This window comes from Apium graveolens, chromosome 9 (genome assembly GCF_009905375.1).
Source record: "Apium graveolens cultivar Ventura chromosome 9, ASM990537v1, whole genome shotgun sequence".
NCBI lineage: Eukaryota > Viridiplantae > Streptophyta > Magnoliopsida > Apiales > Apiaceae > Apium > Apium graveolens.
This window is the reverse complement of record NC_133655.1, coordinates 267,625,017-267,640,609: the sequence shown is the minus strand read 5'-3', so window position 1 is coordinate 267,640,609 and position 15,593 is coordinate 267,625,017. Positions and strand designations below refer to the sequence as shown.

Here is a 15,593-nt window from a genome sequence, read left to right as displayed (position 1 = left end):
CTTTTGCCAATACCGAAAGAAGAAGACACTGAGCATGATAGTCCTTTTTCTGGCATGGTTGTTTGTAATGTGGTTGCTACAGAATCAGAAAAGGAGTGGATAATTGACTCCGGAGCCACAGATCACATGATTGCAACTCTGAGTTTGCTGAGTAATGTCAAAAAAGTTGGCATTCATCCAACTGTTAAGCTACCTACAGGAGCTAAGGTGGAAGTGTCTCATATGGGAGATGTTTATCTAAACAATGGTCTGAAGCTTTGTGGAGTATTGTATGTGCCAAATTTTAATCACAATTTGGTATCAATACACAAACTGGCACAGGACAATAACTGCCAGGTAATGTTTTATCCTGAAAAATGCCTAATATTGCACACTACGACAAAAGAAGTGAAAGGAATTGGTATTCTAAAGGGTGGATTGTATTACCTATCTTGTGAAGCTGATAAGAAGTGCAACAATGGTGTCACAATAAAGAATTCTGATAACTATACAGTCTGGCACAATAGGCTGGGGCATGCTCCTATGTCAAAGATTTTGTCCATACATGAGGTTAAACAACAGATAGGTTCAGTGCCTTCTCATGTGTGTATAACATGCCCAATGGCAAGATTTACCAAATTGCCCTTTGATCTTAGTTCATCTCATGCTGGTACTGTGTTTGAGCTAGTTCATGCAGACATCTGGGGTCCATATAAAATAAATACCAGGGGCAAATACAAGTATTTCTTGACTCTCGTAGATGATTGTTCTCGCATGGTTTGGGTGTACTTACTACAGTTTAAATCAGAGTTCTTACAAAGCTTAAAGTCCTTTTATGCGTATGCTGGCACTCAGTTTAAAGGTGTGCTTAAGATACTGCGTACTGACAATGCACTGGAGTTTAAGGATCAAGCTTGTAATCTGTTTTATGCTGAGAAAGGAATTTTACATCAGACAACCGTTCCATATAAACCTCAACAGAATGGGCGTGTTGAGAGAAGGCACAGGTATATTTTGGAGATGGCTAGAGCGTTGAAGTTTCAATCTGGATTGAGCAATGAGTTTTGGGGTGAATGTGTATTAACATCAGTTCATATTATGAACAAGCTACCTTCTTCAATTCTAAAACACAAATCATCATATGAGGTCTCTTATAATAAAGTTCCAGACTATACTGAATTGAAGGCCTTTGGTTGTTTAGCTTTCTCTGGAAACCCAAAGGTTAATTCTAATAAGTTTGAACCTCGTGGTATTCCTTGTGTTTTCTTGGGTTATGTTCCAACTCAGAAAGGTGTTCGATTGTTGAACCTAATCACAAAGTCTATGTTTGTCTCAAGAGATGTCACATTTCGAGAGGATATCTTTCCTTTCAACAACACATGTGCATCAACTTATTTGAATCATTTACCAGTACCTATGCCAAATCAGACAGCTGTGCCAGGATACAATGGGTTTGATCTAGATTATGATCCTGAATCTACAGAGTTTGGTGTTCATACTGAAAATGGCAGTACTAACACTTCAGACTCAACATTTGTCGATGTATCAGCTACTTCTACTTCTGAGCTGCATTCAGTTGATGACTCTATAGAATCCGAGACTCAAGTAAGAAGATCTACAAGGAACAGACAACCTCCAGCTTGGCTCAAATCATATACTTCTAATATGGCTCAAACGGATGTTCCAAATGTTGTAGCTGTTATTAATCAAAAGGTACAATCTGATTTTTGTTGTTTCTTGACTTCAGTTACTACTCATACTGATCCCACATCATATAAGCAAGCTGTTAAGTGTGCTCATTGGGTTGATGCTATGAATACTGAATTAGAAGCATTAGAAAGAAACAGTACTTGGATTATTACACCTCTTCCTCCTGGGAAATTAGTTATAGGTTGCAAATGGCTTTATAAAACAAAGTTCAAGTCTAATGGGGCCATAGACAGATTTAAAAGTAGACTGGTCATTCTGGGATGCAGACAGCAACATGGAATAGATTATGGAGAAACATTTGCACCTGTTGCAAAAATGGCAACAGTGCGAACATTGCTTGCAGTTGCTGCTGTACAGAACTGGGAAACCTTGCAAATGGATGTAACAAATGCTTTCCTACATGGAGATTTAATTGAGGAAGTGTTTATGACGTTCCCACAAGGCTATACTGGATGGGGAAGCAGGATTGCAATTTCTGATGCTACTAATTCTGTTCTGATAAATGCAGTTGGCCAAAGACTGGTGTGCAAACTTGTCAAAAGTTTGTATGGCTTAAATCAAGCTCCAAGGTGTTGGTTCAATAAATTATCACAGACTCTACTGGAGAATGAGTTCATTCAATCTAAGGCAGACTATAGTCTGTTTACAAAGGTTACTCAGACAACAATTCTGGTTACATTGGTGTATGTGGATGATCTGCTTATAGCAGGTAACTCTTCGACTGAAATTCATTGGTTAAAAAAGTTGTTATCTGCCACTTTTCACATGAAAGATTTGGGGGAGGTGAGATATTTTTTGGGACTAGAAATTAACAGGTCTTCCGATGGGTTCTTTGTGTCACAAAGGAAATATTTGATGGACTTACTTAAGGAGTATAATTTGACTGATGTTGCACCTAGCAAATTGCCAATGGAAACTCAAATTAAATTGGCACCTGATAAAGGAGAGCCTTTGGAGGATGTGCAAGCTTATCAGAAAATAATGGGTAAATTGATCTATTTGACTGTTACCAGACCAGACATAGTGTATGTTGTCCATATTCTCACTCAGTATATGCAACAACCAACTTTTGAACACATGAATGCTGCAAAACGATTGTTGAAATATTTGACTGGAAATACGAGTCAAGGAATCTTATTGGCGAGTCAATCTGCAGCTCAACTGACTGCGTATTGTGACTCAGATTGGGCTAGCTGCTCATTTTCTCGAAGGTCTACATCTAGATATTGTATCATGCTTGGGTCATCACCGTTGTCTTGGAAAACTAAGAAACAAACTGTTGTTGCCCGTTCTAGTGCAGAGGCTGAATATAGGGCAATGGCCTTGGCAAGTTGTGAGATTACATGGCTGACTGCTTTGATGAAGGATATGGGACTTCATGATTTGCCTCCCACTGTTCTGAATTGTGACAATCAAGCTGCTTAGCAGCTAACCCAGTACTACATGAACGTACTAAACATGTAGAGATAGATTGTCACTTCATCCGAGACAAAGTCAAAACAGGTGAAATTGTTACTCATCATGTGCCTTCTTATGCTCAGATTGCTGACATGTTTACCAAGCAACTAAGTGCCAAACAACACGCCTATCTGATGTCTAAAATGGGGGTGCAGACAGCTGCTGCCAAGCTTGATGATTAATCTCACTATCAAGCTTGATGATTAATCTCATCATCAGCTTGCAGGGGGAGTAATAGAGTAAGGGTAGAATAGGAATGGAACTAAATGTTGAGGTCACAAATGTAATTTCAGACATTAGTTTGTTACAGAGTTAGTTACTGGAGTTGGTCATTTTCAGTTTGTATAAGTATGCTCGATAGAGAAAACATAGAGTTGGGGATGTGTGATGTAACAATGATATGTAACAGAATTTCAGCTTAGTTCTATATTCATCAATGGCTTTCATTTCTTTATGTATTAGACTCTTTATATAAGTTGATGTTTGTATTAATTAAAGTTTAAAAAAACAGCTTAGATCGGTTGTGAGAGTTTGTATCACTTGTGAGAGTAAAATGATAGTTGACTTCTTTTTTTGCTAAAATTTCATTAAAGCTTGATCAAGTTTATGAAATTGACACTTACATTTAGGATTCGTCCTATTATAATTTACAAAATTTGGAAAAAAAACATATTGAAGTTGATTAAATGTAATTTATAATTATGTAAGTTTATTACATTTTATATATTAAATATGTAACATTTGGCCAAATTCTTGCACATTTTGCCCATAAAAAGTAGGCAAAAGACTTGGGATGGAGAGATTTATAAATGATTTCAAATTTAATTGCTACTCGATTTTTAACAATTCGATATTTACTGATTTCTATCTATCGACTGGGTTTCACTTTTATTTTGATTTTTATTAGCCCTAGCTGATATAATAACATATCTGCATTTTGCGATGGAAAGTTCTTAATAACACCACTCAACGTTACCTTTCATATTGTTAACACTGCATATCCTGTTTTATTCATTTTTGTTTCGACATTCTATAATACTTTTTAGAATTACGTCTGCATGATTATAGTATGCACTAAAGGCGCTGTACGTACATTTCAACATTTTTTTTAAGTTGGTCAGTGTTGGGTCAATCTTTGTGTTATGGTTTCATCCTAAAACGTTTGGGTTTAAGATTGGGAGCCCATGTGAGAAACACATATGAGTTGTTAATTTCTGCAACAACCCACATTGTTTAGAATAATTGTTAAAAACATGGAAACCATAATAAAAGCCAAAAATTGACAGATCAAATTTGTTTTAGTCTTGCAAAACGAGTTTTTCGCTATAAAATGAAATAAAAGTCTTGACTCTCTAGATTCAGTTGTCAAATCTATCAGCTGCCCAACTCATAAAACGAGTCCAGAAGTAGGCTAATTGTATTGGGAATGTTGATTTCACGTGCTGACATGATCTGCAATTCAAATATCTAAACACATAACAGCACAAAAACAATTATTTAAGTATAAAAAGAAATGGTATGGATCCAGATTGTTTGAAAAAGGATTAGGAAATGTTTTAGAGAGACAAATACAGCTTAAAAGTGATGATCAGTTCTGAAATTCAGTATTTAGCATTGAGTTTAACAGAGTAATGATCAGGTGAGAAAGTGAAAGCACATGATTTAATCACATGCTACCACTAACATAATCATCATACCAAATATCTGGCCACGAGTTCTCCTCTTTCCTTTGTTTCTTTCATTTTAGCCCGAATCTAAATCAGTTTTTTCAATTTTGGTTGTAACTGAATAAAATTAGAAATATATTTTTTCACCAGACACTGCATTCTTGTTCTTTTTTTTTTACAATTATTTTTAGCATGTAGTTATTCTCTCCGGGTGTAGAGAAAGAGCCCCTTTTTTCTTTTCTCTTTTACCTTGGTAAACTCAAGCCATCCTGTAGTGAACCGTCCATCGAACCTTCAATATGAAGAAAACTCAATCACTGCACCAATATTTATCGGAAAGAGCCTCTTTCTTGGGCCACAAGAAAATAGAAAAATGATAGCAAAAATTGTTGTAAATATTACGATAGCAATATCGAACGCTACAAGACAATTGATGACGAATTTTCCATGAAAATGGTATTGGATTCGACAGAGTGGGCAGTTGAGAATTACAAAAAGATGTAGCTGACCATTTTGCTCATACTTCTTTATCCTTTTCTCCACACCTCAAGAATAATGGGAGTTAAAAATGCAATAGTAACCGAGATTTGAAGCCATGTTTCCTTTTCTTCCACCTTTACTCCACTCACACTCATCCACAATTCATATGTATTAGAAAATACAAGTGTACTGACATTTGGTAGATACTGAAATTGCCTCCACCTTCTATATATTTTAATGGATTTTTCCAACAAAACATTTAAATTTTCTTAACAGTAGTCTGTTCAACAGTTACATTAAAATCTCAGGCATATTGCTGCGTTTGTTTGCATGCATGGAGTTTTATAAAATCACTGTACACTACGCAGTCGTATTATTTAGACTATAGGCATGTGTATGAGCTAGCTATCTCTAGGTTTTGGAACAATACGTTTACAGATCCAGCTAATGTATATTTACGTTAGCTTGAAATTGAACAAATGGTTTACACAAAAACGAGACAATAATGTATTTTACTGTCATTTTACTTGTATTTGCTATTAAGCTGAACTTGCTTGTTTTTGTATATACAAATGTCGTGCTGAGCATTATCTAGACTTCTATTTCAGAAGGTATTATAGCCAAATTGAGATAAGCTATGTTCTGAAATAATTAAGACTATTTTATTATTAATAAGATGATATTCACGTGTAAAAGGAACTAAAATTCGAAGCATCTTTGTATAAAAAAACTTTCCTTTATTTTGAGGTACACGTCAATGATTATATTCACTCTTTATTAAAGTAACAGGAACAACGAACAAGCATAAATGTGTGCAGGGTGCAGTGATCATGAGAACATTTCATGGTTTTATATTTAAAAAAAAATGTAATCTGTACATTATTATTCTTGTATTAGACTAAATATTCCTATAATCGTACTTTCAAAACATGTTCATGTAGTTCTAATTAATTAAAATACTTGCAATACATGCACACGCTTAACAAACAAGTTGCTTAGAATTCAATTTCCCCAACTTTACTTGGCACAAATTATTTTCCAGAAAGATTTGGGGAAAAAACTAAGTCGAGGAATAAAAGTATCAAAAGTATAGTTGATTAGAGTTGAAGGAAAGAGCACATCTTGCTAGAATTTGAAGAAAATTAAAGGCATCAAGTGATCACTTGCAAGTGAGGTTTCTTCATAAAATAATATTCCACCAGTTAACTTATCTATCGATTCTGTGAAACCACCCAATTTCAAGAATTAACAATATTATCAAAATTAAGTATAAAAACCATCAACTGATAATAGTTAACTGAGAACAAATGCATCAAAGTTTGCCCCTCCATTGTACAAGAAAGCTACATGTCTTGAAATGGAGGTACCATTTCTATTTAAAACCCTTTTATTCCACAAGAAGACAGGACTTAACAAAGAATATTTGTACTTGCATTGGTAATGAGAATGATAACACAGCTCATTTTCTAATGTAATCATGTATGGTTATGTGTAGTGACAAGTTTATAGTGTTTTGGGGTAGCAAAATGTAATGTATTTTATAACACAATGTGGATTTTGTTATGCTAAATTCAGATGGCATAGTAACATCATTTCACTACCATGGTCATGATTCCTTTTCATCATTTTCTTGTTGGCTTCTTCTGGGTTTTCAGCTTATGATCTTTCCTTTAGTTGCAGAAAGACCAGCTCTAAAGAAGAAAGTTTGAAATAAAGACTGTAGCTGCTGGTATTTAAAGGTTTTAAATCATAATTCTGCTTTCCCCACCAAACCACTGCTCAAGTAATGAACAAAATTTACACACCCATTGCCCATACACATGTTTCTACTTTCTACACTCTGCAACATCATGACTACCAAATTGTGGTCATGATCGTAGAAATCGGGAATCGGAACTAATCGGTTGAGATATCGATTACAGATTAATTGATAAATCGGGGATTAATCGAAACACCGTAATCAGCATAAACACGTACAACTAAAAAATATACAACCAAAGTTAACTTCCTTCAAATAAATAGTCTTCATATTTTATGAATGGATTCAACTATCACACGTGTTAGTCTAAATACAATGTTACAGGTTTGGAAGAAGAAAATATAATGTTTTAGGTTCTGGATGAAGAATATAATTCATCTCTTTAATAATTTTGAGAATTGACATGCCATGATACTAAGCTCAATATATTTGACTGAACCAACTTTTTTTCCTGGCCAATATAAAAAAATGAACACATCTAGATGAAATTAATTCAAAACTTAGCTAAAGAAGTTAGAGAGATATGCCATTGATTTGTCAATGGTAGTTATTTAAATTGAAATGGTATTTATATTTTTTGGGTCATATAAATTTGAATGAAAATGCAACACTTGTAAGTTGTAACATCAAATATCTACTTTGGTCAAGAAGAAATTTAGGGAAAGGACAGAGGCCTTTCAAATCCGTACTATTCATTAGGGTAGATGACAAACAGGTGAATGCTACCTACATACTATACATACAATTAATATAACATGACAAACTAAAGAATAAGACAATGGTAAACTAGCATTTGAATCAGAAATCTAGGCTTGTGAATTGTCATGGATAAGCCTTTTGCAGTGCACCAGATAAAACATGAGAAAGGTAAATGCCAACACTTTGTCATGCTACTGTTACAGTAATTTTTCTCATCTAACTTTTACACCTTCCACAACTTTTTACCATTAATGCATTTGATCTGATTTATTTGATAAAAGAAAAGGTGATAGAAGATGATCACATAAAGTTTCAAATAGTTATACAAAATTTAAATATAAAGTTCCAGTACTGAAATTAACTCTGTACAAGCATACATCATAAGGGACATAAAAGAAAAGGAGAAACAAGTGACAAAATTTCCCCAGCAGGAGTACTAATATAACCATTTTATACAATACAATACTAATAGACTCCCCTGCTGGTAATATCTGATCAACTATTTGGCTGATCCACCCTGGGCCTTTATTAATCTTCATCATAATCAGATATTGTTCATATAAATATGATAATTAACAGCTCAATGCCTCGTATTTCACTGCAATTGGAAGATTGAACCCAGTTTGGGATAACAAATTTCCAACTGCTGCAAGGTCCCGACAGAACACTCCTTGAAACACCGATGATGCAGCTGCAGCAGCTGCTGCTGCTACAGATGGGGTGCTTTTGTTATTGACCCTATTGAGATTCGACGACTCTGAAGTAACCATGTTTAAAGAAGCTGCATTGAGTAACTCTGCTTGGTCTTGTTGTACCTGTTGAACTTGCTGCTGCATTGTTGCTGTAGCTTGCAATGCAGCAGAGGTCTTTTTCCTTTGCTTCTCCATTGATTCATCGTCCATGATTGTAGACTTCACATTAGTATAACCCTTCTGAATCAATCTGTATAACAACAGTGAAGACATCCTCGCTCTGTCCCTGATCGAGTCAACATCCTGTTCATCCGAAAATTGACATCTATCTATGAAAGTATTGGATTTATCAGGCTTGTGTCGTAGAGTAAGCAACAAATGGGCTCTATCCAATTCAGATCTCGAACATCCCCTCCTCAAACCCATCAGTGCATAGTAATCCACATTCCCAGTCTCCCCAGAAGCCACCCTTTGCTTCAAAGCTTGAATCTTTGTGGCTAATGTACATAACCTTCCAGGGATTTCTCTGTAATGTACGTATTGACGCTTCCAGGCCGGGCCAGGAAGTTTTCGATCACGTAAGATCGTATTGTACAAAAGCTTCAAGTGTTCAAGATCATGAAGTGCATCAGGTAAACATCTAATTGTCTCAAAAAGAGCAGCTCTAGTACTAAGAGCATCAATACAAGATGGATTTAAGGCCAGAGCTCGGTTACAATCTGCCAATGATTCAGCAATTCTACCAGCAGATCTATATGCTGAAGCCCGATTCATATAACACTCAGCCAAAAAGCCTTGTGGTGCTCCCCGTCGACCATCAACAATCTTGGAGAAGTGTCGTATGGCTTCAGCATAGAGCCCTGCATCAAGGGCAGCCATGGCTGAAGTCTTACGGCGAAGGAGAAGCTTAATGTGGCTTAAGAGTTGAGTAATGGTTTCAAATTCAGTTTTTGGTTGATTTGGCGGTTGGTTATTAATAACAATTTCTCCGGAAACTGGGAATTTTGTGAAGGAGAAGCTGTCATCTGACCAGCAAACACTTTCTCGTCGAAATGCAGCAGAAGCCATCCGTTTTCCGGTCTGAAGAAGTACCATAGCATCTTCCATTAGTCCCAAGTGACAACATGCTTGTCCCAAAACCAAGTACCTGAAATTGCAAAATGTTTCATTAGCCATAATGCTCAAACCAAATCTCAGTACTAAAATTTACATTTCCTATTGATTCAAAACAACAAATTAGGTTCAATTACTTTGTTCCACATCCATTGAATTTGACAATTATGATACTCCATTTAATTAAACATTAATTAATTACTGTTTATTTTTCTAATAATCCAAACCAAAGGAGTTACAGATGTTGACTTTATACCTAATTAAAATCCAAAGCATGCTTATTGATTTCATTCATAGCTGTCACTTATACACATAATCAGCAATGCAATGTTCTCCTAAATTTGACTTTAAAATAAATGCAACTATTACATATTAAATAAACTATAGAAAATAAATAATTAAAGATTGGCAAATTACCTCCATTGCCCTTCCTTCTCAGAACTTTTACTTAGACCAGCCAACACTTTCTTCTTCAAATCAGAAACAGAGAAGCACTTAAAACTCGGTTCATCTCGACCCGGTGAGTCACCAGATGACAAAAGCTTAACTCGTTCTCTCGAATGAGTCGAGTTATCAGACGACAACGAGGACGAAGACGACGACGATGAATTGTCATCAGATGATGACATTTTAAGACTGGGAATGTAGTCTTGTAACATATCAGCAACATCTCTATATCGCCTTAAATAGAGTAAAGATCGAGCCTTTAACTCGAGAGCTGACTCAGATTTTGGTGTAAGAGTTAAGGCCGAGTCAAGAAGATTGAGAGCTGAAGTTACTTCACTCTGTTCTTGAGTATCTATCAAATATCTTGCATCTTTCACATACTTATCAACAATCTGCACACAAAAATGATAAAACAAATTAATGGGTGTTCAAGAAATGTGATCAAGAATATAATTACAACATAAAGATTGTGTCTTGATGCAAATTAGACTAATGGGTCACCAAGAAATTTCAAGAAAAGATAAAATGTAATGTAAAGATTAAATCTTTATGCAAATTAGACTAATGGGTCACCAAGAAATTTCAAGAAAAAATGAAATGTAATGTAAAGATTAAATCTTTATGCATAAAAATCAATTGGGTTGTGAGAATATGAAACAAATAATGAATAACTAACATTAAGGTGCAATCTTTATCCAAAAAAATTGATGGGGTTTGTTAAAATAAGAGAAAGTAGTGATTTTGATGAATAGTAATTGGTTGTTAATGTACCTTTTTGTTACTAAGCCACCAGGGCTTCTTTTCAGCACAAGTGAGAGATGAAGATGGAGATGAAGGCATGGTTGATATGCAGATATCAACCATTAAACTTTCTCACTCCCTCTCTATCTCTGTATGTGTATGTATTAAAATGTGGAGAAGATAAGAGAAGATGGAGAAGAATAAAGAGGGAGAGGAGAGGCTGTAGAGATTGAGATTTAAAATCCCTGGTAATGGTTTGAGAGAGAAAGAGAAAGATATAGAGAGAGGGAGGGAGAGAGGAGAGAAGAGTTGTAGAATATAAAAGAACAGGAAAAAAACCCAAAGTGACAGCTTTGACCTGAGAGGAAAGCTTTGATCCTTCTATTTCATAGCTGGCAATTGTAGATTCTCTCTCTAGTCACAGAAGAGTCTACAAGGGCTACAAGGCCTATGACTATTCTAAAATGTATGCTTAATTTTGGTGGTGTGTCTAATACTCCTACTACTTTATGTCTGTATCCTCATTTAACCTCCAACTCCCTCACATTAATTTCACTTGCTTATTTACTGCTGGAAAAATTGAGGCTTTGGGATATTTGTCAAACAAGCTTGCCTTCAAGTGGCTATGGTTCAACTACAATTAATCTGTATATATAGGATGTGCATTAACATAAAAATGATTTTTTCATTCTTTTTTTTTGAATTTTAGATATTATAGGTGTTCTGTTTATTAAATTACAAAACATTGCATAAGCATTTCAATAATGCAACAAATTTGATTTTAAATGTGTATATTTACAAAACATTAATAACTTTTTACATAGTTTGTATATTGAGTAAGAGTGTAGAGAGTGATAAAGTAAGGAGAGAAAAAGAAAAGTAGGGTTTAATTATAATATAACTTGTTCTCAATTATAATAAAAGAAGCTTATATAGACAACAATCAAATATAATAAAGGAAAATATCTTAATAAAAAAATTATTATAATAATGAATTTATTCAATAATATAATATCATTATATATGTTAACATCCCCTCAGACTCACGATGTTGAATCGAAAGTTTGACAACCAAGAGACGGAGTCACGTAACTAAACAAATCCAAAGTTGTAACACCATATTCAAGAGCATCCAAACAAACCCACAAACAGAGTTTATGAATCCAAACAAACCAAAAAAATTTAAATGAATTCAAAGAAGAAACAACAAAAGAGAAATCGTCCAAAGATGCAGCAACCCAGGAGAAAAAAAAAGCAATAAAATCATCAAAGTAACAAATTTGCAACCATCGAAAACAATACCCAAACTGCATGCAAAACTCAATCCAAATCCAAAACCAAACTCCATAATCAACCATATACAAACTCTAAATACCCGAATCCAGACCAACAAACTGGATCCCATCCTCAACCAAATAAAAAATGTATCACAATTCAAATTGTATCCAAATCTAATCAAATCACGCGAAGAGCCAGTGTACCTTGGGCACCAGATTAACTAAATCAATGTGCCTAGAGCACCAAAAAAACTAAACCAATCCCCGCGAAGGGCAAATGTGCCTAGAGCAACAAATAAACCAAATCAATCTCTCAAAAGACCAATATGCCTAGAGCACCAAATAAACTAAACAATTCCGATGTAGGGACAATGTGCCTAAAGCACCAAATATACTAAACCAATGTGCCTAGAGCACCAAATAGTCTACAACAATCCCGCGATGGGCCAATGTGCCTAGAGTACCAGATAAAATGAAACAAAAGGCGGAAAAATATACAGATGTGCCTCGGGCTACCCCCATCATTAATACGAGAAAAGGAAAGGAAGATGAGAGGGAAAGAAAAAAAAATTATTATCAAGAATCCAATATCATCAAAGCAATGTCGAGAGTGTGTATTAGAGTCTCAATCAAAACCAGCAGAAAAATTATATGAGAGTTCTAACCAAAAGCAGCAGAAAAGTTGTACGAGAGTCCCAACCAAAACCAACAAAAAAATATCAACTAAAATCAAGTACCAATGAGAAATCCAACCAAACCGAAGAAAAAATAATAGTCATGATTAAAACTCAAAATTATCAAAAAAAAACAATTTGAATAAGAAGAATACAAGAAGAAATAATAATTATAACACATGTTTTAAACCCAACATGTGGAACCCAACCACATATAACTCATCATCAATCTATCCCGAATCGAATCATAGCTCTTGATACCATGATAAAGTATGGAGACAAATAGAAAAGTAGGGTTTAATTAAAATATGATTTGTTCTCAATTACAATAGAAGAGGGGCTTATATAGCCAACAAACAAACATAATAAAGAGAAATATCCTAATAAGAAAACTATTACAATAATGAAACTACCCAACAATATTAAGTAATCAGTCGCAATAGAAGAGGGGATTATATAGCCAACAATCTGTCAGTTATTCATACAGTTCCATATTTCAAAAAGGTGGAAGAGGAAGGCATGGATATGATCTTATACTCTTTAACACTCCCCCTCAATCGTACGATACTTTTCGCTACAATAGACAACAACAAATATAACCAATACCAACAACAAATATTTAAATTAAATAAATGAGGGTGAGAAGACTTGAAGTCGGGTCCCTTCCTGAACCGAACTCTGATATCATGTTAAGTAACCAGTCGCACTAAAATCTTAAGGTGGAAGAGGAAGGTCCGAACATGGTATTATACTCTTTAACAGAGAGAACCCTCTCTTAAAAAGGGAACGGGAGAACCTTTCATATAAAACAAGATTCCAAATATTTTTTAGCTTATTCTAACAAATAATTATTCATTAATATTATAATAGTCATTACATAAATTTTAAAAATTAAGATTTGAATCAAAATTCATGAGATTCAAATATAGATTCTTATAATTTATGAGATTCAAAAAAAGATTTTTAAAACTTATGAGATTCAAAAGTAGATCCAAAACTTGTTTTTCATGAGTTTTTGAAATTTTTAAAGAAATTGTTATTTGTAATTAATTTTATGGAAATAATATGAAAATAAATAAAAAATTATTTACACCGTTTTTGAATTTTAAAATTAATTTTTAAAAAAGGTTCTTTCATTCCCTTTTTTAAGGGGTTCTCTCTTGAGTACTGGCCTTTAAATATTTATCTCGTGACTAAGTATGGTGTGTATGTTTAGTTTGTTATGAAGTTAAATCTATAATTAAAAATAAATTTAAACAATGTTTGGATCGTTCAAACATGTATTTATATCATTTTAATTTTAAATTCATTTGTATAAATCGAACAACTGATGGTTACGTGTAGAAAAGACTAACGGTTCTAAATCGAGCTGAAGTGGAACCGAGAACCAGGAACCGAATTAACGATATTTTGACAACTGAACTAAGATCGTTCTTACATGAGAAATAGAACCGGCCCGTAAATTTTGGTTTCATTTGGTTTCAAACTGAAAGAACCAATTTTGTATTAGTTCAAAATTAATTTATTTTGCCTATACTCTAAATTTATTTATTTTTACTAAAAAAAATTGTTATAAAAAATCATTTTCTAGATTTCCATCATTTTGGGTCTGTATATTTAAGAAAAATATATATTAAAATAACATACTAGCAAAAATGATCAAAGCATCATAAGTAACTAGGAAAGTAAATAATGCACGTAATATAATATTTCTGAAATCTATTATAATATAACATGTTATAATATGGCATGGTATCGTGACATAATGTTATATAACGTAATATAACATTATATAAGGTAGTAAGATATAATATAATATACGAGGAGTAAAATAATATAATATGTAGTTTGATTTAGTATTTACGGTTTTAGGTGCTAGTCGGAATCGAAACAAGAACTGAAAATTTAAAAAATTAGAAACGAATCGAATTTAAATTGTAAAAAATCGAAATCAGAATTTTAAAATTGTCGGTTCGGTTCTCGATTTCGAACTGAAAAATGCTTACTCATAGTTATAAATTGAATTTGGAGTAGTTACGAAGAGAATGAGAATTTTGTATACGAGTTAATGCAAAATAAGTCTTTATCATTCAAATGTAAAAATGAGTTTCTATATTATGCCATAATTTTAGAATAATAAAAAAAATAGAAAAAATTATTAAAATTAGACAAGGATTATAATTTAAAATTGAATTAAACTAACGGGACTAAAATTTGGATCAGATTCTAATATGGATAACTTGTAGGTTAAGACACAGGGTTTAGTATCGTTACAAATACATCTTATTCATGTTCCTCGGTTTTAATATCAAAATTCTTGGGGCACTTTTACACAAGAATCAACAGTTTTATAAAATTCATAAAAAAATTCATCGCAAGTCAAAATTCGTTGATTCTGGACTTTTCAGAAAGGTATTTTCGTTATTTACAACTTTCATGTTTTCCAATAAAGCGTCATTTATAGGGTCAAAAGGGTAAATTCAAATCTGATCAGAATTAAAATCGTGGAGAAGTTCAAGATTTAAGATGTTTCGTGTGTGATGGATTACTATGGATTGATTGTGTGCTCTAACGTGGATTATTTGATTTGCGTGATTGAGGTAAGTGACTATTCGTTACTCCGTATTACTCATTTACTTACGTGTTCTGTAAGTAACTTTTCGTTGCTCCGTATTATTGTGTAACATATCTTATATTATTTGATTCATGTGTTCGAATATTTGTTTTGATTATCGTATGTATGAAATTGATATGTGACTGATAAGAAATTAATTCAAAGAAATCCCCAGTCTTAGTCATGTATAAGAATTAGAACCCGATCACTGGGTAGTGTAATATATAGAATATAGAACTAGTTTGGGCACGTTCTGGAACACATTGATACATTTTCAAGCTTC

At 33.7% G+C, this 15,593-nt stretch overlaps 1 protein-coding gene across 1 annotated transcript; it reads right to left on the bottom strand.

The window, feature by feature from the left end:
* Nucleotides 1-8,039: 8,039 nt before the first annotated feature.
* LOC141683974 (uncharacterized) lies at nucleotides 8,040-11,153 on the bottom strand. Its single transcript, XM_074488790.1, has 3 exons — nucleotides 10,776-11,153; nucleotides 9,975-10,396; nucleotides 8,040-9,591 (listed from the first exon to the last, which is right to left on the bottom strand). The coding sequence occupies exons 1-3, from the start codon at nucleotides 10,866-10,868 to the stop codon at nucleotides 8,325-8,327; spliced, it is 1,782 nt and encodes a 593-aa protein (XP_074344891.1). The 5' UTR covers nucleotides 10,869-11,153; the 3' UTR covers nucleotides 8,040-8,324.
* Between the last annotated feature and the right edge of the window lie 4,440 nt (nucleotides 11,154-15,593).

What these genes read in the sequence shown, in the direction of transcription:
- LOC141683974 (XM_074488790.1), bottom strand. Translation starts at nt 10,868, where the DNA reads ATGGTTGATATCTGCATATCAACCATGCCTTCATCTCCATCTTCATCT. An exon ending in GGTGGCTTAGTAACAAAAAG is followed by an intron (nt 10,397 to 10,775) that starts GTACATTAACAA and finishes TTTTGTGTGCAG; the next exon opens with ATTGTTGATAAGTATGTGAA. An exon ending in GAGAAGGAAGGGCAATGGAG is followed by an intron (nt 9,592 to 9,974) that starts GTAATTTGCCAA and finishes TTGCAATTTCAG; the next exon opens with GTACTTGGTTTTGGGACAAG.